Below are 25,628 nucleotides of genomic sequence, written 5' to 3' on the forward strand. Positions count from 1 at the left end.
TCCACGACCAGAAGGAGGAGGAGTATCAGGAAGAGTGGAATAAATTTAATGATTATTTAGTTAAATTTGCTAAGTTAAACTAACTGAAAGCAGCTTGCAGATACTTAATGGGCTTAGGATTTTATTTATGTTAAGTGATGAATTAATATAAGGATGTTAATGTTTAGGTTAAATTTCATAAAAATTGGGATTTGGAAAACCGTTAAAAGGACATGCAATGAAATTCAACCAAGGGGAAGTGAGGAAGTCACTTAACAAAGTTAATAACTGTAATTTTCAATAAGGCTATGATTTATGTTTGTTTGTTTTGTGTGTTTGTTTGTTTGTTTATAATATTGTGAAAACTAATAAAAATTTTGGGTTGCAAAAAACAAGTGACAGATGCTGGGAGGTGAGGAATGACAGAGGGATGTTGAAGGATCTGTGGCCACTGTGGAACGATCTGCAGCCATATCACAAAGACATGATTGCTAGACAGTCACCAACAGGAGCAATGGCACCATGGACTTTCAAAACCTGTACTGTATAGAGAGGACTCTAATGATGTCATATCCCCAAACCTGGTGGCAGGAAAAAGACAATGGGTTAATCTCTATCCCTTCCTGTCACTTCACACGCTTCTTCTTACCTATGATAAGGTAGGTTACCTGTGAGCTCTCCAGGAAGTGCACTCCATTTTGAACTGGACTATGGACCTTTGTAACTTTTAAGGATTATCGCCTGTCTGGTTTTCATCACTGCACCTGTTGAAACCTGGCAATACATGTAAGGTGAGTAAACCTCCTATTTTTCTGGTTTACTTAAACTGTCTGAGAGTGATTTTTTTGTTAAGAGGGAGACATATAAAAGGAGAGGATCCAAGTCTTCCCTAAGCATAATTAGATATAATAATTGTTCCGGAAGGTTACGCAACCTTGTCCTAAAAACTTCTAAAGATAAGCTGTGCATGGATGGTAATTTTCTCCGCTGAAATACGTATTTGCATTCTTACACAAGTGAGAAAAAGAGGGAGGATAATTAAGAAATAAAATATCCTCCCTTACTCATCTAAATCCATCCAGCAGCCTCTTAGCCTGGCCTGTGGCACCTAATTCCAAGTGCTTCCCTCGGAGGCAGAGGATGCTGTCCTGTCAAGAGTTATCTTCTGCATTTATCCTTTGCTTTGCTTCAGGCAGCAATATGTCTTGGGCTGGCTTTGGTGAGACAACGGCAGTGTAGAATGCCTTTCCCCAACCCAAATAAAAGGAATAAAAACCTCATTTGATTTGGGCTGCCTTTGGGTTTGGTGGCCTCTGCAACTGCTGCAAGATTACAGAACTACAGCAAGTCTGACTCTGTCTGGAAGCAGATAAGGTTGTTGTTGTTTTACACAGAAGAGAGATGATGTCCACACTTGATTTATTTATTGCCAGTATTTATAGGCCACCCTATATGACTGGGTTCCCAGGGAGGCTAACCACTATGTTAAGAACAGATTAAACATTAATACCATCAAAGAAGACAACGGCAAAGCACAAAAGCAGCATGAAATATATATGGCAACGATAAACGAGATTAAAGCTAGTGCAGATTAAAAGCAATGGAAAAGAACCGTTTTTTAAAAGCCTCCTCTGGGCACCACAAAGTAGTACATAAACGAGGGTGCCAGGCCATTTTCCCATTCCAAATTGCGCTGCCTCCGTGCCCCAAGAGCTTTTCTCTCCTCGGGGATACACCAGGGGCCGCATTTCCTCTGGCGACGCTAGCGCGCGCTGGCATCACCATCTATACCTGCCGATAAGGCGCGATCCGTGCGAAGCAGCCCAACACGTGTCCCCGGATCCACCCCACCCCCCAAGACCGCACACCCCACATTTCAACCCCAGGCCCCTGGTGGCGGTGCACGTCTCTTCCCGCCTGTGGCGGATTCGTCTTCCTCTGCCTTACACAACCCCCCCCCCACCTCCTGTTATGCTCCCGTTCAGACGTGACGCGCGCTCTAGCGGGCCTGCCTCCGTTCCCTTGTCGTCGTCCTCCCACCACCCCACTTGCCGCCGTCACACCTGTTACCCCGGGCCCGGGCCCGCGTCTCCATCCCAGCCCGAGGCCGCTTTGGATCCCCTCCGGTGCGGCGATGGGAGGCGCGCAACGCCCTCGGGCTCGGCGCACGGACGGCGCGCCTCCTCCTCTGTCTCCTCCTCCTGCTGCTGCTGCTTCTCTTCCCCCGAGAGGGACTCCAATCCCCGAGAAGCCCTGAGCCGGGATAATGCTGCCACCTCCCTCGGGGACACGGAGGGAGGGAGCGAGCGCGCCGAGGGGACGGACACGCGCGCACCAGCCCAGGCGGCCGAGCCGGGGCCGCGGCCATTAAGAGAAGCACAAGCGGGATTCGCTTTGGTGGGTGGGTGGGGAGCTAAGGTAGGTAGGTGGCCGCCTGCCTGCCTGCCTGCCGTCCATCTCCCTCCTCCTTCGCCCCAGGATCTCTCCTCCGCCCGCCTTTCCCCGCGCGCCCGCTCTCCCCCTAGCCAGCGCCGCCGCCACTTCCAGGCGAGATGCGGGCAGGAGCGAGCGGCGTGGCTGGCGAGCGAGGCAGCCGCTCCCGCAGGCAGACACGCACGCAGCCGGCGGCAGCAGCAGCAAAGGATGCTCCGGTCGCCATGGCAGCAGAAGCGGCAAGAGGTAAGATGGACCAGCTCGCGTAGCTCGCTGCCTCCCCGCCGGGGCCGCGGGGAAGGGGCGGCCTGGGTTTCGCGCCGCGGTCCCCAGCCTGCCCTAGGGGCGCCTCGGAGCCCTTGCGCGCCTTCGGGCGATGGACGGCGCGCTTCGCCTTGGCTGGAGACCGCGCAGCTCTTGACCCCGGCCAGAGGGACCCTCTTCTCCCCAGGACGGAGGCCTCTGCCTGCCTGCCTGCCTGAGGCTGCAAGGACCCGACTTCCACCATCTCCCTCCTCATGACTTGGACATGGCCACTGGTGGGCACGGATCTGTCTCGGCTGGGTGATTTGCCCCCACCTCAGCCAGATTCTCTTATCCTCACTTCGGCAGGAAAGGGTACGGCAGGCCTGTGCCGCTCTCCCCTTTACTACCTGCCCACCCCCACCTTCCCCATCCCCATAGGAGCCAGCTCTAAGGAACCGAGGTCCCTCCGCGCTCCCCCCCCCCAAAATATTTGAGAGGGCAGCCCCCAAGTTGATAGACACTGCCATTCAAATGGTGTGTGTGTGTGTGTGTGTCCACCTCGTAATCAATTTTGCAGGACGTGGCTTACCTGTTTGTCCCCCCCCCCTCCGTATTTTATTCAAGTTGGCACCCTTGCACCCCCCAGGCCTACCCTCATCAGCAATAACCATGGTAACTTAGCTGAGGCCAAGGTCTGCCCAAGACAGAAGGATATATAGTGTTGGACTGGTGGGGGGGGGAGGATGTGTCAGTGGGGAATATCCCCCCCCACCTTTATTATTCCTGGTTTCCCCCAGAGCCCCACAGGGCAACAGCAGGGGCTCTTCCTGGCCCAACGTCGGCCAGGTTTCTTCTCTCATGCCCACCTTGTGTTTTATTTTTATTGTCTCTTTTCATTTCTGGGTCATCTTGCTCTCTCTCCGAGTCCCTCCTTTTCTGCCTCTTCCCCGTCACGAGCTCGTGAGTTAACTTGTTTCCGTAGTCAGGCAGAACTTCCCATATGGAAAGGCGGCTAGGATGGTGGGAGCTGGCATTTAACAGGAAGCGCCGTGTGGGGTGGAAATCTGCCAGCATAAGGCTTGCTGAGAACCAGCCATTGTACCAGGCAGGCCCACATCCCAGGGTAAGGAAAGGCAGAAGGAGAAGGCAGCGGGGTGAGGTCTTAGCCAACCAGCTTAGTATTGTGAGGCTTGACCAGAAGTTATGGGGAAGGTGTTGTGTTGTTCGTATTGCGTTTAGGAAACCCGTTGTCATTCCGGGCTGAGCTGACCCAGCTAGACCTCCGTGTGCCATTCAGATTAGCAGTGGCCGGCGCTGTCATCAGCCAAGCGTGAATTGCGAGTGACAGGCACAGTGATCGGACACACCTGACACCCATGTTGGGTCCTGTCAGTTTTCTGAGATGCCCAAATATGGTCGGATGCTGAAGCATCATAAAAACCTGCAGAAGCTACCCAGCCAGAAACCGTAGCATGGGAAGCAAAAAACAACGCCTGTATGATGGGTAGTAATGGCTCTGTCACATCACCTGCAAGTTGTTGTTGTTTTTGTTTGGGGGTGTGTGTGTGTGGAAACATTGCTTGTACAAAAAGCTCACCACCAAGCAAGCAAAACAGGATTCCAGGCCAGGCTAGCAACCAGGGTATAAGGTACTGTAGTAGATCTTTTTGCCAGTCTTTGATCCTCTTGTTCACAAGGTGTTCATGATGTGATTCCCAAGATTTGTAAATTAGCATGGATAGACTGTTAATGGAATTTCCAGCTATTTCAGAGGAAACAGATTGACACTGAAGCAATTTGTTCTCCCCCCCCCCTTTTAAAGGTCAAGCTAAGTGATAGCTCTAAGAATGCCCCTCAAGGCCAGCCACCAGTGCCCCCTGCCAGGCTGTAGTCTCCTGGGTGGTCCTTTGCTCTGGAACTATTCCAGGAAGGCTGCATGTGTGCAGCAAAATAAAACTTCCTGGCAGGGAGAGGCTGTGCAGTTGAAGAATATTTTACAGCCAATCATGTAGAAAGAACAAATAGGCCAAATGCATGACTCTGGGCAAATTGAGGAGACATGGGTCAGGATGGATTGAGGTTTATCAGCTGAGCTGCGTGTAGAGAGACAGGACTGCAGTGGATGATGGTTATGAGGTCAGGGGGTCACTGGCAGAGAGCTGTGGGAAATAACCGATGGCAAGAGAAGAATGGGGGTGGTGCGGCAGGACTGAGGAGGAGGAGGAGCAGAACTATAGTGGGAGCTCAGGAATGAAACAGCATGTGGGGACTGAGGACCGATGAAACGGCATCGTTAGGCGGCAACAGCACAGACTTCTGCTCTTCGGGAGAAAAGCAAGTAGGCAAGGCTGCCAGGTGGTCAGGTCACAGGAAAAGCAAAAGAGGAAAAGCACAGGGAAATATGAGGGTCTGCTCAGCAGTGCTTTGAGAACCACCACTGCAAGGTATTTCAGTACTGGCTGTTCAGATACAGCCCAAGACATTTTGATGCCAAGCCAGAAAATCCAATTGGCACACCCACCCAATAACAATCTAATGGACATGGGGGTGCAACTCACCAGGAAAGTTCTCCTGTCTAAACGTAGATGAAAGCAGTGGGAGCTCTGCTCCTAATTCTGTCAGCGGGACTTGCACAGAAGAGCTTCCCCAGTGAATTGTGCCTCGTGGGCCAGGTGTATCTCCCACACGGCCACTTTTAGCAGTGCATGAAATCCACAGTCTGTGGCACTGGCTCAGCTTGCCTCCTGCAGAGCACAGGGGAGTTGTAAGAGGCAGGGAGAAAACTAGGACCCTCCCCTTCCCACCCACCTCCCAGCAGATACTTTCATATTTCATGAAATTATTCCGGCCCGGGGTGCAAAAGAGCAGGTAACAAGAGGCACATGTGGCTGCCATGTGGTTGAACTCCTGATATACAATTTCATTGTTCTATCGATCCAGCAATTTGGCACACTAGGCTATACACACTCATTGCGTGGGCTGGTGAATTGGGAATGATTTCTGCGAGGTGGGGGAGAAGGCTGGAAGAGATGGAGCTGTTTTCTGACGCTTTCCTTTTTCTTCTTTCTACAGTAAGGTTTCTCTAAACTCTTGAGTTACCAAGGAACTCTGGGGAAACGATTATTCCCTCCTGCAGTTGTTGATTGGCTGCCTACATATTCCAAACAAGAGGAGAAGGTTCTGGCGACACTGAGCCACTGAGAAGCAGAGGATGTTGGTGTCCTGTAGGCAGTGAAGAAGAGAGAGAGAGAGAGAGAGAGAGAGAGAGAGAGAGAGAGAGAGAGAGAGCACTCAGTGGCCTGCAGCTCAGGTGTTTGGTGACAGAAGTCTGGTATTTCTCCCTGTGAGAACCAGGGCTTTCATTCTGTGCACTGTTCCATTTCCCCATTGACCCTTTATTCATCCAGGAGAGTCAGAGCAGTGTGGGGTTAAGAGAAGGTTATCTTCTTTTCATTTCTTTTTCTTGAGGGGGACAGAAAGCAAGCAAGCAAGCAAGCAACCTAAGAAGTAGTACCAGTAAATAAAAATCCTTCTTGCTTATCTCACCTCCTTAAAATTTATTATTTATTTTCAACGTATATCCTCTGCCTCTGTACTTGATGCTGTGTAAAAATATAAAGCCAGTTACAACAATAGTTTAAAACGCAACAAGGGAACCAGCCGCACAAATATACAGAGCCTCTCGAAGAAAAACAGCTGAAATAGACAAAATGCCAAACCGCTATCACTAAAACTAGCAGTAAATCAGTAAATACATAGGCCAGCAATTCAGGAAAGCAACTTTTGCTGACCAGAGGCTCTGAGGAAAAGTGTCTTACATTTCCTCCCAAAATCCAGGAGGAATGGGCATAGGCTGACATCCTCCAAAAGGTTGTTCAATATTATCCAGCATACAGCTGCAAAGAGTTATAAGGATCCTGTTACTATACGTGGACTAGCTTTCCGTACAGACAAAGCAGGGCGTTAGTACATAACTTTAAAAGGTAGGAGGAGGGGCACATACAGGTTGCAGCCTTCTGTCTTCTTTCGCTAGTTTCTTTGTGTTCTGTAAACAACATTAAAATAAGATATAAATTTAAAAGATATATAAGAGGAAAAGCGAGACAAAAATTAAAGAAGGGAGTATGGATCGAAAGAGTGAAAAACAAAGAATGCAGAAAGAGCAGAGGAGGAAGGAATAATAAGGAATAGGATTAAGAGAGTGGACCCTCCTCATGGCAGTACCTTCTGGACGTTCCTTCTACAGTTCTCTCCTATTTCCTCCCGGAAGTAGATGAGACAGGCACCCCTTTGCCTTGTGCATGCTCCTCTGTACTGTCTCCAGATCCCAAGGTGGAGGAGGCACAATGAATCGCGGTGGAGGCAGCAGCCCCATGGAGGAACTCTCAAAGGCTACCCTGCACAATAACTCGCTGTGGTGGCTGGCTTGTGGGCTCCTTGCCCTGCTGGCCAACTCCTGGATCATCCTGAGCATCACAGCCAAGCAGCAGAAGCACAAACCCCTGGAGCTTCTGCTGTGCTTCCTGGCAGGGACCCACATCCTCATGGCTGCCGTGCCACTCACCACCTACGCGGTGGTGCAGCTGCGCCGCGAGTCCTCCGACTACGACTGGAACGAGAGCATCTGCAAGGTCTTCGTCTCCACCTATTACACCTTGGCCTTGGCCACGTGCTTCACCGTCGCCTCCTTGTCTTACCACCGCATGTGGATGGTGAGGTGGCCTGTCAACTACCGCCTGAGCAACGCCAAGAAGCAGGCCCTGCACGCAGTGATGGGGATCTGGATGGTGTCCTTCATTCTCTCCACGCTGCCTTCCATCGGCTGGCACAACAACGGGGAGCGGTATTACGCCAGCGGCTGCCAGTTCATCGTCAGCAAGATAGGCCTGGGCTTCGGCGTGTGCTTCAGCCTGCTCCTCCTCGGAGGCATCGTCATGGGCTTGGTTTGCGTGGGCATCACGTTCTACCAGACCTTGTGGGCTCACCGAAGGCACCATAGATGCCACCACCTGAGAGCGGAGGAAGCCGCCTCTGCCTGCCCGTCTTCAGCTCACAGCACCTTCAACGTGCCAACTATCGTGGTGGAGGACGTTAGGGGCAAACGGCGGTCGTCGCTGGATGGGTCCGAATCTGCCAAGACTTCCATGCAGATGACCAATCTCATCAGTGCCATCGTTTTCCTCTACGACACACTGACCGGGGTGCCCATCTTGGTAAGAAATACCCCTTCCTCCTCTTTTCCATTGTCCTAGAGCAGTGCTATGGGGTGTTAGGGGAGGGGTAGTACCACTGGTGGGGGGACACATCCTGCTCCTTCTGGGGTACTTTGTCCACCTTTGAATTTCAATTTACATTTTATTGTTAAAAAGTGCAATTACGCCCAGCCCTAAATTTGGATAAGAGCTTAATATAAGGTCACACCCATAGCTATTTGGTTATAGTTTATTATGTCAAAAGTTGACACAGCACAGAGGTTATCTAAGGGTACTTGAGGAATTTGGTCTCAACCTCATTGTAAAATACACCCTTTCAAGAGCACCAGATTAATTTCACCTCATTTTCCATTTAGAGGGTCATTCCTTTGTGGGTACTGATCACGTATACCACTCTAAAGGTTGTGAAACAATTTCCACCATAACTCTCTGTCTGAAACATCCTCATACCTGTGTCTGAAAGATTCACCTTAGGGCTCAAATGTTCCATTTTGAGTCTTCACCATTTAAAAAAAAATACTGCTACATAAAAAGAAAAACTTTTTCAGTTTGTCCACCTTTGGTCCCACTCTGCATTCTCTCACCTGTGGCTCCTAGAAGCTGCTAGCATGCTAGAGTGGCCACACCCAGGAACGGCTTCAACTGGCCGGCTAAACCAGATGAGGGTAGCCAATGGGTCTCAAACCTTTAGTGAGTTAGGGACTTCCCCTGCATGCGAAGACTGGCCTCAGCAGATTGAGAACAATAATGGGTCCAAAGGTCAAGAAAGCGGTTACTGTACGTGCTGTAAAGGAAAACGAGGGGCAGATGGGGCTCATCAACCTGGGAAGGTAGCCCATCTAGGAGAAGGAAACTCTAATCCTAAACCTCCACTGCTTTGGGGAATAACTTTGGCTGAAGAAAAGGCTATGGAGTAAGCCCTACACTGATCCCCTAAGCCAGATGGCACCTTGTACACCTCCTTCTGGCAACTCCTGCAGACAAGCTAGTGCCAGACCTATTGCTCTGCTCCATATGCACCGCCCAAGCTTGCACCCCTTGGAGGTCACTTTGGTTTGACTTCACCCCTGGAGGTGCACTCCATTGTCTCTTGAGACAGACAGATGCTAACATCAGTTTCCTGACTTTGAACCTTTAGGAAACACTTTCTGCACTGACATGTTTGCAGTGAACCTTTGAGACTCCAACATGGGCTCCCTGTATTTTGCAGAAGATTTGGGGACATAACTCATGTGGGGCATGTGGCCAAGTCTCTTAGTCCTCCCCACTGCAATGTGTGCACTAGAATTCACCCCAAAACACTCCACTGCATCTAAGCGTCTCAGGGGAAGATCAGAAGCGATGCACAGGGTGTTTTCAGAGAACCCTGCTTATTGATCACCTCACTGAGGAATCCCCAGTTAGCTTCCAAGGAACATCAGTGTTCCCTGAAACATAGCTTGAAAACCACAGTTTCAGAAAGTCAACAACCTCCCTGCCTCATTTTAGAGAGAAAAATAAGCATAGTTCGACAGAGGCATTGTTGGCCTTGATGTAAAGGTAAAGGTAAAGGGACCCCTGACCGTTAGGTCCAGTCGCGGACGACTCTGGGGTTGTGGCGGTCATCTCGCCCTTCCACCTGCCATTGGTTTAGCTGCTCTGAAGTCACAGAGCGCCTTGGCAGTCTAGGGTCTGGCAGCTTTGCTTTTGTTTTGGCAAGCCTACCAAGACATTTCATTTACCTGCTTATACATTATTATTATTTTTTTAAAAAATCTGTTCATGTTCTTAAAGTTAAAAGTAAAGGGACCCCTAACAGTTAAGTCCAGTTGCAGACGACTCTGGAGTTGTGGTGGTCATCTTGCTTTACAGGCCGAGGGAACCAACATTTGTCCACAGACAGTTTTTTGGAGTCATGTGACCAGCATGACTAAGCCGCTTCTGGCAAACCAGAGCTGCGCACAGAAACACTGTTTACCTTCCCACCGGAGCAGTACCTATTTATCTACTTGCACTTTGACGTGCTTTCGAACTGCTAGGTTGGAAGGAGCAGGGACCGAGCAACAGGAGCTCACCCCATCATGGGGATTTGAACCGCCGACCTTCTGATCGGCAAGCCCTAGGCTCTGTGGTTTAGACCTTGATGTACGCGCACAATTATTGTGTCCCGCCATTGCCTCTGATCAAACAGGTTTAGGGGGATTTTGAAGAACTGAAGAAATTTACAAAAACTGCTTACCAAAGACAAGAGTGAGATGCGTACACCACGAGGCGCAGTGCATGTGCTGTTTTGCTTTAAAAACTGAAGAAAACCATCTGTTTCCAGCCTCAGGTTGCATTTATATACTCCTCCAACTAGCCTCTAGAGGGCATAATCTCTGTCCTGGCTCCCCAGTTCCTGTTAGGATTGGCAGATCAAAAGAACTTTTAAGAAAGGAGCAAACACATACACATAAAGAGATGCTATTTTCTGAAACGCAGGCCTTTGATATTTTGAAATAACGTTATCTTGAAACAACAGGCAGCCTAAAGGACTTGTGGATTATATCATAGGTACCTAAGCTATTTCCCCCCCCCCCCACCTGTTCAGCTTCTCTGAGCTTTGATGTCCATCTCTTTTGGCACCCCTTGACAAATTAACTTACATCCTTCGGTGACTGCACACACATCACACACAGCCATGCAATCTCTGTCCTCAGGCCCCGTCTACTGGACCTGCAGAGGGTACCAAGCAGTCACCAAGTGTCATAGTTCTGCTACAGAAGGAGCCTGTTGTACATTAGCAAAATGCAAAGCTGGTTCTAGACTTTAGGGGGCGTTTGGCACAGGGGTTGTCAGTAGGCCTCCCAACCAGGGGAAGACCTATCTGTAGTCTTGGTCCTGTATGGAACTGTAGTTCCATAAATATATATATAGTTGTTATGGCTGTATAGGCTGGGGTACTGCGTTTCTGGTATAATTAAACACGCTGAGCAGTCACTGAAGATGGGAGCCGAGTTTGGCTTCCATTTGAAAGTGGCAGCACTGCCTGCCCTACACTGAAATCACCTCTGGAGGCCCGGTGGGAAGGATCAGTGCCGGATTTACGGTACGTATAAGCTAAACAAGCTACAGCTCAGGGCCCCAAAAAAAATTAAAGGGAAAAAAACCCCTGGATGTACATTTCCAATATATAAGACAAAAAACAAATAAAATAAAACCTACATACAGCAACAGTGCTTTGTGTTGTGTAGGCTCCTATGATGTAAGTAATGGGCCCTGCCTGCTAGCCTGCTCCCTAAAATATCACTGGTTTGCTCATTTCTATATACAGGGTGCCTACATTCTACAAAGGGATGCGGGTGGCACTGTGGTCCAAACCTCTGAGCCTCTTGGGCTTGCAGATCAGAAGGTTGGCGGTTCGAATCCCCGCGACGGGGTGAGCTCCTGTTGCTCTGTCCCTGCTCCTGCCAACCAGGCAGTTTGAAAGCACGCCAGTGCAAGTAGATAAATAGGCACCGCTCCGGTGGAAAGGTAAACAGCGTTTCCATGCACTGCTCTGGTTTCGGTGTTCCGTGTGCCAGAAGCGGCTTAGTTATGCTGGCCACATGACCCGGAAAAACTGTCTGCGCACAAACGCCAGCTCCTTTGGCCTATAAAGCAAGATGAGCGCCGCAAGCCCAAAGTCGTCTGCGACTGGACTTAAATGTCAGGGGTCCTTTGCCTTTACCTTTTTTTACATTCTGCATGTGCAAATGGCTTTAGATACCTATTAGGTACATAAATTTCCATATAGCATATATTCAACACAAAAAACAGTGACAATTTGTGGTTGACAAGGACAGCTGGACATATAAAGGGCCCCATTACCTTCAGGAGCTGAGGGCCTCATCCAACCTAAATCCGGCCCTGGGAAGGATGCTAAGTGGCAGCACAGCAGGGCCCTTTGGAGCTCCTGGGGCCCTTGGCCAATGCCCAAGCCAGCTGACCTTTGGCACCAGGACTGACACAAGGCATGGGGTGGGTGGAGGGAAGCCCTTTATAGCACAAGGAGCACTGGGGATGCAAGGACAGGCAACTGGGGTGAGAGATTATGCCGGATCCTTGTCTAGTGGAAGATAGGTCAGCGTGTGCTAGAATTAGAGGGTGCCCTGACCTTAGTTGTGGCCCCATGAGCAGCACTTTCCTCTATATAAGTGAATGGGAACTATTGTTCGGAATGAAGTAAAGAGGCGTATCCCATGGGGCTCCACTGGGCGGGCGCTAAACCTGCCTTGGTGACCCCAGTCATCTGGGCAAGAAGCGGGTTCGACCTGCTCTCAAATGTATCCCCTTGGAGGCTGAGCCTCACTTATTTGCATTGCCCGATGGCCTTCGTAGGTACAGCTCCGTTAGGAGTCTGGCTCTTTCCTTTTCTGGGGAGTGTGATCAAAACTTGTGTGTATGCACTTCTAAGATACAAACATGCATTGCAATAATGCTTTCAACTCAAAAATAATAAATAAATAAATAAATAAATAAAGCAAGCATCAAGGTAGAAAATCAGTTTTGCAACGTTTGCCCTCAGATACTTTTTCAGAAGTCCTGACCTTTCAGAGCAAACTGGAATTGCATTTTTCCTTTTCGTAAAATGTTCTCTCGGGTCCCTGTTGAGTGGGTATAAAGCCCAGAACTGCTTCTCTAGCCGGTGTTCTGGGGGCAGCAGGAACATGTGGAGTATGACTGTTCATGAGAGTGGCAGGAAGAGACAGGACTGCAGTTGTTAGTTTCAGTAAAGGTCCCTAGAATCCTTGTAGTTTCAAGCACAGTTCATGCCCCTGGAGTTTTGTTTTCCCACCCATGGATGTACATTCCAGCAATGGAGAGGGGAAGACAGAGCTTCTAATGATGCTTTTTCTCTCTCTTAAGTAGCAGAAACCGATAGCAAATGTAAGAGCACTACTGGGGCACGTGGTTTCCAGGGCTTAGCAGTTAGAATATCTACAATTGTCTGGCACAGTAGCAGAATATATGGACTGCAAATTAAAACACATACACATACATTTTAAATAAAAAGACCACAAAGGTCTGGGGACGTGAATTTTGATGCACTACTTTGGTAACATTTGTGTAACCACATTCCACACCTAGTTTGTGATTTAGAATGGTGGAGTTGCTGAAAATCGTAGTTCCCCAAAGACAGGGGTCAGCAAATGTTTTCAGCCATGAGCGGGTCCTCCATCCCTCAGACCTTGTGGGGGGCTAGATTATAATTTGGAGGGGAAAAATGAACAAATTCCTATGCTCTACGAATAACCCAGAGATGCATTTTAAATAAAAGGACACATTCTACTCATGTAAGAACACACTGATTCCCGGACCGTCCACGGGCTGGATTTAGAAGGCTATTGGGCCTTAGTTTGCATACCCATGCCCAAAGACAAAGTCCAGATCAGCCATTGCTCTTTACATTATTCTAGCAACGATTAGCATTTGTTTGTTTTTAAAGTGCTTTGCTGGTGCTTGTTTGCAATGAATCAAGTTGCCTGACACTTGCCATGAGCGGAAGCTGAAATGCTGCGAGACAGCATTCAACTCATTGATCTGATTGCACCGAGGTGCACAAATTCAGTTCCTCCTGTGGTGAACTAGTTGAATGAGCTTCTTGCAGTGAGCACCAGGCACAGAATAAAGTCTCTGCTGTGAGTGAGGCAGGAATGTGAACTAGCTCACAAGTTACAATGCTTCCATTAATGTTAGGAATGACTCCCATGTTAATGCAGGAGCTTTGCCAAAAATATTTCACTTTCAGCTACCAGCTGCATTTTGCAGGCACCTCTCACAGCCTAGAGACACCCTCTCACACAGCCCAAACAGAAGTTAAGGGAAACTCTCAACAACGGCCATGGAAAAGTAGTGTAGAAACCAGAGAGTTTAAATGCTGCTCTGTTGGGTGGGAGAATGCATCATCTTTTCAGCACCCCCAGTAAACCCCAATATGGATTTTCCCAGTTTACTTTAGAACATATAGAATTCTCATCAGGGCCAGTCCAGGCAAGGCTGCCTCAGGTGGCAAGAATGATAGTGGCAGAAGATCTAGCCCCCAAGGAATGAATTACCTGCTGTTGCTGGTTCCCAGGTTCCCCATGTAGATCTTTACTCACCCTTCTTCCATGCCCCCCCCTACATTTTGTAGTTTGACTCAGGTGCGAAAATTTCTTGAGCTAGCCCTGATTTCAGTGTAATTTATATGCCAAGAAGCATACCTTCAGTATACCTGAAGGAGCGTCTCCACCCCCATCGTTCTGCCCGGACGCTGAGGTCCAACGCTGAGGGCCTTCTGGCGGTTCCCTCATTGCGAGAAGTGAGGTTACAGGGAACCAGGCAGAGGGCCTTCTCGGTGGTGGCACCCGCCCTGTGGAACGCCCTCCCTTCAGATGTCAAAGAGAACAACAACTACCAGACTTTTAGAAGACATCTGAAGGCAGCCCTGTTCAGGGAAGTTTTTAATGTATGACATATTAGTGTATTTTTGGTCTTTGTGGAAGCTGCCCAGAGTGGCTGGGGAAACCCAGCCAGATGGGCGGGGTACAAATAATAAATTATTATTATATTATTATTATAAGCAAAAAATGTTAACAAACATCACACTTATGAAATGATACACCATGAAGCAAAACAAACCTCTCTTTAATCTGCTCCAAAACTACCATCAATATTATTTACGAATACAGTGGTACCTCGGGTTAAGTACTTAATTCGTTCCAGATGTCCGTTCTTAACCTGAAACTGTTCTTAACCTGAAGCACCACTTTTGCTAACGGGGCCTCTCGCTGCTGCCGCGCCCCTGGAACACAATTACTGTTCTCATCCTGAAGCAAAGTTCTTAACCTGAAGCACTATTTCTGGGTTAGCGGAGTCTGTAACCTGAAGCGTCTGTAACCTGAAGCATATGTAACCTGAGGTACCACTGTATGGTGGTACCTCAGTTTATGAACTTAATCTGTTCCGGAAGTGCATTCTTAAACCGAAACTGTTCTTAAACTGAGGCACGCTTTCCCTAACGAGGCCTCCCGCCGCTGGTGCCCTTCCACCGTTCGGATTCCGTTCTTAGACCAAGGTAAAGTTTGCAAACTGGGACACTACTTCTGGTTTTGCAGAGTTCGTAAACCGAATTGTCCGTAAACAGGGCTGTTCTTAAACCGAGGTACCACTGTATTAGCTTTGTCTGGTACATTCCGTAACATAGTTCACATGATTTAACATAATGGAATGGATAAATGAGCAAGATTATGCAAGCAATTGTTTACTTATAATGGCATTATTTACTGTATTTTTCCGTGCATAAGACTAGCTTTTTTTAACCAAAAAATTAGGTTTAAAATTGGGGCTCGTCTTGTACACGGGTAGTGCTGAGGGGTGTTTTCTTAATTTGGAGTCCCCCAAAACAGGGGGCATCTTATACATGCGGGCATCTTATACACGAAAATATACGGTATTTGCACATTCAAAACACAAGTCAATATTTTTTTAAGCGAGTGAGTGGCTTTCCATTTCTATTGCTTCTAAAAATGATCACTGCTTGTTATATGCAAACAAACAAACAAATGTACAAAATGCACAGAAGCCAGAAAGGGCTTCTATTTCTCCTATGTAGTTTACTTTCCCATGCCTGAAAACACAGATGCTTAAAACACTTTGCAAAGGTGTGGAAGAAAGGAAGCATATACCGTATTTTTTGCCCTATAGGACGCACTTTTCCCCCTCCAAAAATGAAGGGGAAATCTGGGTGCATGCTATGGGGCGGATGCAGGCTTTCGCTGAAGCTTGGAGAGCGAGAGGGGTCCGTGCGCACCAACCCCTCTTGCTCTCCTGGCTTCAGGAAGACATCCGCAGCCTAGGCAGCCCTGCGGGAGTTCCCCGCAGGGCTCCCCACGCTGCGGATAGCAGCCTGCTGCCCGGCGTGCGGGGCACCCTGAAGCAGAGCACCCCTCGCGCCGGGCAGACATCGGCCAGCCCCACAAGCTCGGGGGACAGCAGGGAGGCGCAGCGCCGCCATCCCGCTGTTCCTCGACCTGGTTCGGTTTCCCCGACCTGCTTTTGGGGGGAAAATAAAGGAAAAATTTTTTTCCTTTATTTCCCCCCAAAAAAACTAGGTGCGTCCTACGGGACGAAAAATATGGTATGTGTGGAAATGTCAAGTCGTGTGACATAATGTAAACCACTTATGTGAATGATGGTGAGGAACATGGCGCACGAGCCTAATGCACAGATGAAGCTGAGTTATTTGATGAGTGTGTGGGAGAGGGTTAAGCAGCAAGGCCAGGGCCAGCTCAAGACATTTTGCCGCCTGAGGTGAACTGCAAAATGGTGACACACACACACACACACACACACACACACACCGGGGAAGAAGGGATGAATGAAGATCTGTATCAGGAACAAGGGGGGAATGAAGATTTACACCAGGATCTGCTGCCCCAGTGGATCTTGCTGCCTGAGGCAGTTGCCTCACCTTGTCTCATGAGTGGGCTGGCCCTGAGGAAGACATTTTGCTTTAAACCACATTATTTAGTTGGGGCATGTATAGAAAATTCCTGTATACTACACTAACTTCGCAGCGGGACGGGGGGGGGGACATATAAAGTATTATAGGGACCACTTGCTGGTAGGTAGTGTTGGGCATCAAATGCTACAGTGCAGCAATGTTGCTGCTTGGGTAAATGTAAACATCATGAGCTGTGATTGCTCTTTCTTCAGCTTTTCTTCTGTGTGTATTGGGTGGGGGGACCTGTCTCCAGACTTAGCCGTGAATGTTGTCGTTTAGTCGTTTAGTCGTGTCTGACTCTTCGTGACCCCCTGGACCAGAGCAGGCCAGGCACTCCTGTCTTCCACTGCCTCCCACAGTTTGGTCAAACTCACGCTGGTAGCTTCGAGAACACTGTCCCACCATCTCGTCCTCTGTCGTCCCCTTCTCCTTGTGCCCTCCATCTTTCCCAACATCAGGGTCTTTTCCAGGGAGTCTTCTCTTCTCATGAGGTGGCCAAAGTATTGGAGCCTCAGCTTCAGGATCTGTCCTTCCAGTGAACACTCAGGGCTGATTTCCTTCAGAATGGACAGGGTTGATCTTCTTGCAGTCCATGGGACTCTCCAGAGTCTCCTCCAGCACCAGAATTCAAAAGCATCCATTCTTTGGTGATCAGCCTTCTTTATGGTCCAGCTCTCACTTCCATACATCACTATAGCTGTGAATAGGGAGCCTGATGGTGGAATGTTACTCACAATGTCCCCGTCCTCCTTTCCTTTCTGGTTTCAGGTGGTGAGCTTCTTCAGCCTGCGCTACGACACGGCTCCCACCTGGATGGTGCTGGCTGTGCTCTGGTGCTCTATGGTGCAGACGCTGCTGCTGCCATCCTTCATCTGGTCCTGCGAACGCTACCGGGCCGACGTCCGGACTGTGTGGGAGCAATGCGTGGCAATAATGTCAGAGGAAGATGGGGAAGATGGTGAGCTGCTCCAATCCCGTGTTCTCTCTACGCTAGAGGAGGCTCTGTGTATTTTCTTTCTTTCTTTCTTTCTTTCTTTCTTTCTTTCTTTCTTTCTTTCTTTCTTTCTTTCTTTCTGCAGCTATGGCTGGGTTTTTTCCCCTCATTTTCAGTCTTTTATTTATATTTTATACATTTATTTACATTTTATACATTCTTTCTTTAAAAAATATTATTATTATTGACAAAGTAATAATCATAAATAAATAAGAATAAAAATGTGCATCCCACCTCGAGACCATTCCATCGTAATTATCCAACCTCCCCAAATTTCAACACCTCTTGCAATGGTTTGACCCCTTTCCGTTTTAACAGTACAAATTCTACAAATACCTTCCATATCTCCTCAAAATCATTTCTCCTGCATGTTCCCCATCTTGCCTTAATAGCACATGTTAATTTATCATTAATTGCTATATCCCACACCTCTTTATACCATTCTTCCATTTTATATTCTGCTTGCCCCTTCCACTTCCTGGCTATAATAATTCGTGCAGCTGTCAATAAATTTATGAGCAAGTCCTTCATAGCCTGCGAACCTTCCACCCCATCGTAAATTGATAATAATGCTACTTCAGGACTTTTGGTCACCTTTAACCCAGTGATTTCATTTATCTCCTTAAACACCCTTTGTGTTCTTTCTTTCTGCATTCTCTCTCTATAGCTGGAGGAAGTGGCAAAACTCTGGAGAGGGTGGGGATGGAAAAAGAACAATGGACAACGCTTTGTGGGATCTGCAGCTGGAACTGGGGGCAAATTAGTGAGAAGATCTATGACTGAATTTCCCATATTTGTTTGCATTTTGAAAAATAAACACAGGCATGAGTGGGGCTGCAGAAATGAGGGTTCATGGGTTTATTCTCCCCCCCCTGCACATTTTCCCCAATCTAAATCCCCACAGTGGAAAACATACAGATACCATATTGTCCCCCCCCCCATTGCAGCTACATCTACCTTTTTCAAAACAGTATAGATCTGATCACACATCATCCAGCGCGCAGCCAATCTAGTCCCTAGCTAATGGAAGATGGTTAGAACAAAATGGGTTCATCTTCTAGATGAGCCAGAATTGGTGTTAGTTAAATTGGTGTTCGCTCATGGTGATTGCATCAGCTGCTGTTGAAATACTAGAAAAACAGCATTAAAAGCATCAAGCAGTTTTAATAGCAGTAGGTATAGGCAGATAAAACTGGATGTATCGAGGCAAAGGAAAAAATTGTGTTTGCAGAGGTTTTCTTCTTCAGGGGCTACTATCATATCACCAAAAAAGGGAAATGCATCACAAAAAGAGGCAAAAGAGGACACATATTTGCAATGTTATTTTTCGTATATTAGCTTACATAAGGTAAAGAGTAAAGGGACCCCTGACCATTAGGTCCAGTCATGACCGACTCTGGGGTTGCAGCGCTCATCTCGCTTTATTGGCCGAGGGAGCTGAAGTACAGCTTCCAGGTCATGTGGCCAGCATGACTAAGCCACTTCTGGCAAACCAGAGCAGCACATGGAAACGCCGTTTACCTTCCCGCCGGAGTGGTACCTATTTATCTACTTGCATGTTGACGTGCTTTCGAACTCGGTTGGCAGGAGCAGGGACCGAGCAACAGGAGCTCACCCCGTTGCATGGATTCGAACCGCCGACCTTCTGATCGGCAAGTCCTAGGCTCTGTGTTGTGTTTTCTCTTTCTATATATATATATTTGCCATTGGACCTACCCAGTGCTATTTTTCTCGAAAAAGAGGTGCTGGAACTCACTATGAAAGCCTCCCTTGTTCTCTTAGAATGGCAAAAGCACCCACCTGAGAGGAAAAAAGCCTATATATTGCATGCCATCCAACCTCCTTGCCCGCTGGCTCTCACCTCCTTCTTTCCTTCTGATCGGCAATCCCTAGGCTCTGGGATTTAACCCACAGCGCCACCCGCGTCCCATTAGCTTACATAGATTGATGCAAATTTGGAAGTAGTTACTATAATTCGAAAAGAAATACAGTGTGGTGCATGGTAGGGAAGGCTGTGAGCAGGTAAGCTGTGTCCCTGCTCTGTCTGCTGCTCTCCCTTCCCAGAGTTTATTATCTTTAAAACCATGGGTCAGATTATATCACTTGACCTCTCAGTGGACCAACTAGGAGATAAAGGCTTTGAACCTGTCTTCATTATTTAAAATGAATATAAAAGTGAAGAGTCATGTAAGAGACGAACAACAGACACAGGTGTAAGTCTGGTTTTTCATTACAGACATATACTCCCAACACACTGCATAACGGGTCGGCCATCAGTTTTGCCCTTACTCTCATGCATCACATTTTTGTTTTAAAGTAGCACATGTACATTCATTTGTTTATATCTCCACTCATCATCTTAGGAAAACAATCACATTTCTTTGTTTCTTTCTTTTTTAAAAACCTGTTGCAACATTGCTGAATTTTGTTTCCAGATTGAAACTTTCATGATGCAGGCTGGATGTTACTTCAGTCACTCTCACCATCTTTGTAGAAAAGTGCTTTCAAAGCTTATTCCAGTAGAGAAATGTGTGTGTTTAAACTTAATAGGATAAGGCCACTTTTAAACACCCCCCACCAAACTAAAAATGTTGGCTCTGCCTTTAAACGTAAGACGGTCCGTTTCCTCTTACTTAAACAGTGATTCCTAGAATTTTTTTGGGGGGGGGAGGGAGGGGCATCAAGTACATTGCATTGCGCATCCCAATGCTCCTAAGTAACATACCCAATGACTATGGCATCCCTGTCCAAAATCCAGGTGGTGTTTCCTTTAAAAGCACCAACAGAAGTGACAGTGGATTCACACCATCACTGTGGTACGGTCAAATCCACACGGGGTTTTCCTTGTGCACATAGTCAACTAGAAATGGCAAGCTATTTCCCATAAGCGCAGAATACAAGCAAGGCTGCATTGTGGGAAACTTGACATGCAAGCCCAGCTCATTACAGGCTTGCGGCAATAGATGCCACAGTCATGACGAACCACTTAGAAAACCAGCTCGCCACAAATGAACACTCTAGCCTCCTCATAGCGCAAGAATCCAGATGTTCCACGCCTGCATAGGTCTGCCCTCTGTCTGTTTGAGGTGGGGAACAAGAAGGAGGAGCGAAAATGTGGCAAAGACATTTTTGTCGTCCTCTAGATGGCACTGGTGACGATTACGGTGACGGGAGGATCTGCAAAGTGCGATTCGATGCCAATGGTGCTGCATCTATGAAACGGGATCCGAGGGATGCTAAGCTGCTGCCAGTGCATCACATGTTGTTGCCCCATGACAGGGTGCACTACCTGCAGGTAAGCAGTCCCCTTCTTCGGGGTGCGAGGGTTTGGTTGCCGGTCTGGGACATGAGCAGATCACGCCTGCCAACATTTGAAATGTACAAACCAACATTCTGTTTATTTAACACATTTATGGGACTGGGACCACATAACACCGGTCCTGAGAGATCTGCATTGCCTCCCAGTACGTTTCCAAGCACAATTCAAAGTGTTGGTGCTGACCTTTAAAGCCCTAAACGGCCTTGGCCCAGTATATCTGAAGGAGAGTCTCCACCCCCATCATTCAGTCCAGACACTGAGATCCAGCGCCGAGGGCCTTCTGGCGGTTCCCTCATTGCGAGAAGTGAGGTTACAGGGAACCAGACAGAGGGCCTTCTCGGTAGTGGCGCCCACCCTGTGGAACACCCTCCCTTCAGATGTGAAGGAAATAAGCAGCTATCTTCTCTTTAAAAGACATCTGAAGGCAGCCCTTTTCAGGGAAGTTTTTAATATTTAATGCTGTACTGTTTTTAACATTTGATTGGGAGTCGCCCAGAGTGGCTGGGGAAACTCAGCCAGATGGGCGGGGTATAAATAAATTATTATTATTATTATTATTATTATTATTATTATTATTATTATTATGTTGCTCACTGAAAATTTCCTCTGTGCATGATGTTGCCTTGAACCGGATCTACCTAGCAGAGTCAGATGGTTTCCTTAGCCCTCTTCCCTGAGATGCTAGGGAGCAGAACTTCCGCATGCATGCAGACTTCCACCCAGAATTGAAAAGGGGGAAAGTTTGGACTTACCCAAGGGTATGGGGTGTTAGGGAAGGGGCGGTACCTCTTGTGGGGGGCACATCATGCCCCTTCTGGGGTAGTTTGTCCACCTTTGGTCCTCACCCTGCATTCAGCCCTCCTAGAAGTGGCTCCTAGATGCCATCAGCATGCAACAGCAGCCACACCCCAGGAAATGGCTTTGACTGACTGGCTAAACCAGGTGAGGGTAGCTGGTGAGTTAGGGACTTCCCCTGCATGCAAAGACAGGCACTGACATATTAAGCGGACAGGATCCATAGTGGGTCAACTGCACTATCAACTGCAGGTCATAATACAGCGGTACCTCTGGATGCGAACAGGATCCGTTCCGGAGCCCCGTTCGCATCCAGAGCAGAACGCAACCCACATATGCGCGGGTCGCCACTTCTGCGCATGCGTGTGACGTCATTTTGAGCATCTGCGCGTGCACGAGTGGTGAAACCCAGAAGTAACGCGTTTGTTACTTCTGGGTCGCCGCGGAGCACAACCTGAAAACGCTCAACCTGAAGCGACTTTAACTGAGGTATGAGTGTAGTGTGCAGTCCACACATTACCTGGTCTGTGTGTGTACCCACAAATTGTGGGGATACCATTGTTTCTGGGTGCGCCACAGGGGGAAAAACCAACGAGGAGATTTATGTAGGGGTGAACATTTGAGGGAGAGCTGAGAGATCGCTTTGCTTCAGGAGTGTGAAGACAGCCTTATTGTCCCCTTCTCTCCTTAGAAAACAGAGCAATGTAACTGATCTGTAGAAAAGACTTCACAGCATGAAAAAAGAGACAATGCACATACGTTTGTAAATCAAGAAGATCTTTAATAAAAAATATTGTTAAAAAAGAAAAACAGAACAAGGATGAACTGAGCAGCCAAAAGGTACCTCAGACTCTCCCACCAACACAATTCAGGACCACGAATCTGTGTTAGTAGAACACTTGGGTTTTCTTTCTCTGTCTTGGAAGTTTTGTAGCCCCAAAAAGCACATAAAGTAGAACAAAACTAGAAAAGCCAGGGGGAGAGGTGTGTGTCACATTTTCTTTACAAAGTGGTGTTACGGGGCAGGTGTGTGTTGCTCACTAAGACTCACATACCCAAAACATTTCTATGAAATTTGCATAGCTGCAGAACTCGAGGAAAATGCATCAGAAATAGTGGCACTAGGTAAAGGTAAAGGGACCCCTGACCATTAGGTCCAGTCGTGACCGACTCTGGGGTTGCGGCGCTCATCTCTCTTTATTGGCCGAGGGAGCCGGCGTACAGCTTCTGGGTCATGTGGCCAGCATGACTAAGCCACTTCTGGAGAACCAGAGCAGCACACAGAAACACCGTTTACCTTCCCGCCGGAGCGGTACCTATTTATCTACTTGCACTTTGATGTGCTTTCGAACTGCTAGGTTGGCAGGAGCAGGGACCGAGCAACAGGAGCTCACCCCGTCGCGGGGATTCAAACCGCCGACCTTCTGATCGGCAAGTCCTAGGCTCTGGGTTGTGTTTTCTCTTTCTCTTTCTCTTTCTATACTGTATATATATATATATTTGCCACTGGACCTACCCAGTGCTATTTTTCTAGAAAAAGAGGTGCTGGAACTCACTACAAACGCCTCCCTTGTTCTCTTATAATGGCAAAAGCACCCACCTGAGAGGAAAAAAGCCTATATATTGCCCGCCGTCCAACCTCCTTGCCTGCTGGCTCTCACCTCCTTCTTTCCTTCCAGGTCCCTCTCTCCCGGAGGATGTCCCACGACGAAACCAACATCTTCTCCTCCCACCGCTCCTCGCCTTCCTTCCTCCACAAGTGGTCCTCATCCGACGACATCCGCGTGCCTACCCCTCACAAACACGGGGGCGTCCCCAGCTTCCTGCTGCCGGAGCTCCGCAGCTACCACCACCACCACCGACGCCACCGGCCGCCCGAAGACGAGTTCACCACGCTCCGGCAGTTCCTGGAAGCCGGGCTGGTGTCCCGGGGACCTGCCTCGGGGTCTAGCGTCTGCTTCTTCCGCGACGAAATCACCACCTTCATCGACGAGACGCCGGCACCCTCTCCGCACAGCAGCCCGCGCCACTCGCGCCTGCCACTCGCGGCACAACAGGAGAGGCGCCACTCTCTGGATGGCACCGAGCAGGAAGACGGCCCCGAGAAGGATCGACGGTGTTCACTGACTGGTGGGGAAAACCTATACCTCTACAGCGGAGAACAGGAGCCCGGGGTACGGACCTTGGGAGCTCAGGAAGCACGGGGTTTCCAGGCGCTCGGCCTATGAAATGGCGGCGGAAGCGTTTGCTGGGCTCTGGATTTTTAAGCAAAACTCGACGTGTCTCCCCAGGACCCAAGGGGTATTTTTAGGTCCTTGTGTTTCTCACCATGTTGGCAGAGGAGGGGGGGTGCCCACGGCGGGGTCCTGATGTGGTGGGGAAGGAGAACCGGCTTTGTTCGAAGGAGCCACGGAGCCCTGCGTCCAGGTGGCAAAACGTGAGCACAGACCACCGCAGTTCACCGGAGGGCACTTTTTTCTCCAGTTCCACCCCCTCAGTAGCATTGTTAGTGCCACACGCCCCTCCCTTTTCTTAGCTCCACCCATTATGAGAAACGCTTGTCGTCGGCTGCCAAGTGTGGGACAGGAAGGTATTAAAAAGAAATCTATATTTGGAGTGTCACCTGTGCCTGGCTTTCTCTTTTTAAAGTGTGTTCACAATGTCTGTGGTTTTGTTTCAAGTGATTTGGGCATGCATTTATCTAGGACTAAGCCCCACTGAAAACAATTGAGACCTACTTCTGAGTACAGTGGTACCTTGGGTTACAGACGCTTCAGGTTACATACGCTTCAGGTTACAGACTCCGCTAACCCCGAAATAGTGCTTCAGGTTAAGAACTTTGCTTCAGGATGAGAACAGAAATTGGGCTCCGGCGGCGTGGTAGCAGCAGGAGGCCCCACTAGCTAAAGTGGTGCTTCAGGTTAAGAACAGTTTCAGGTTAAGTACGGACCTCCGGAATGAATTAAGTACCATATTTTCACTCTGTAAGACGCACTTTTTTCCTTCTAAAAAGTAAGGGAAAATGTGTGTGCATCTTATGGAGCGAATGCACGGGGGAGGCAGGCAGGAAAAGCCCCCAAGAGCCGCACACAAGCTTCGCGCGGCTCTTGCGGGCTTTTCCCCAGGAGGGAGAAAGGACTGATGCAGCCAGTCAGTCCCTTCTCCCTCCTCGTAGAAAAGCCCGCAGGAGCCGCATGCTCTTTAAAGGGTACGTGGCTCCTGTGGGCTTTTGCGGGAGGTGGGGGTATTGCCATAGCCACGTGCAGCCTCTCCCAGCTGGAGAGGTTGTGCGTGGCTAAAGAGGAAGCCAAGACAGCCAGCAGGATGGATCCCGCTCACTGTCTTGACTTCTTTGCTCTTTGGGGCTGGAGGGGGAAACCCAGACTTCCCCCGGCAGCCCCAGAAGCTCTGGGAGAAGCGGACAAGATTTTTTTTCTTGATTTCTCCCTCTAAAAACTAGGTGTGCCTTATGGTCTGGTGCGCCTTATGGAGTGAAAAATACAGTACTTAACCTGAGGTGCCACTGTAGATACTACTTAAAGAGACTCAACAGCCAACTGAGAAGAGAGGATTCCAAGACGGAGTGTCCCAGTGCCAAGAGATGACGCATGCATGTAATATTGAGCATGCAGCGCTCAATTTCAAAATGCTCCACAGATGCTATTTCAGTCCTCCTTGCGGCAGGCACGCTGTGGTGGGCTGGTAACATCACCCACAAGATACAGATGAGTTTGGCTATCTTAACAGAGGTTGTCAAGAAAAAGGATGGAAATCTTCTCCATCACTAGCCATGAGGAAAGTTCGATTTCAACGTATACAGCCTTTGCAGTGGCGTAGCAAAGGTTGCTGGCACCCAGGGCAAGACAAATATTGCACCCCTTGGGTAGACTGGGAAGCCTTATGCAACTTAGGACCCCAATACCTCAAGAACTGCCTCTCACCAGATGAACCAACCCAGACCCGGCGTTCTCCACATGAGGCCCTTCTGCATGTGCCCCCTCAGAGTGATGCAGGGAGCGGCAACACAAGAACTTGCCTTTTCACTGGTGGCCCCCCATTTATGCAGTGCTTTCCAGGGAGGCGTGTCTGGTGCCATCGCTAACTGTTTTAGGCAGAAGGCAAACACGTTCTTGTTCACCCAGGACTCTGGGTCTTAATTTTAGT

The 25,628-nt window shown here is 48.6% G+C and overlaps 1 protein-coding gene across 2 annotated transcripts; it reads left to right on the forward strand.

Moving 5' to 3' along the window:
* Nucleotides 1–678: 678 nt before the first annotated feature.
* Nucleotides 679–24,086, forward strand: GPR162 (G protein-coupled receptor 162). Of its 2 annotated transcripts, none has more exons than XM_083593457.1 (5): nt 679–770; nt 5,731–7,871; nt 17,125–17,314; nt 20,494–20,645; nt 23,144–24,086. In XM_083593457.1, the coding sequence occupies exons 2-5, from the start codon at nt 6,960–6,962 to the stop codon at nt 23,690–23,692; spliced, it is 1,803 nt and encodes a 600-aa protein (XP_083449583.1). In that variant the 5' UTR covers nt 679–770; nt 5,731–6,959; the 3' UTR covers nt 23,693–24,086. The 2 variants fall into 2 exon arrangements, with proteins under 2 accessions (XP_083449583.1, XP_083449584.1); XM_083593458.1 differs by lacking the exon at nt 679–770 and adding an exon at nt 1,847–2,658.
* The last annotated feature ends 1,542 nt before the right edge of the window (nt 24,087–25,628 follow it).

Source organism: Podarcis filfolensis, assembly GCF_964270895.1.
Source record: "Podarcis filfolensis genome assembly, chromosome: 17".
NCBI lineage: Eukaryota > Metazoa > Chordata > Lepidosauria > Squamata > Lacertidae > Podarcis > Podarcis filfolensis.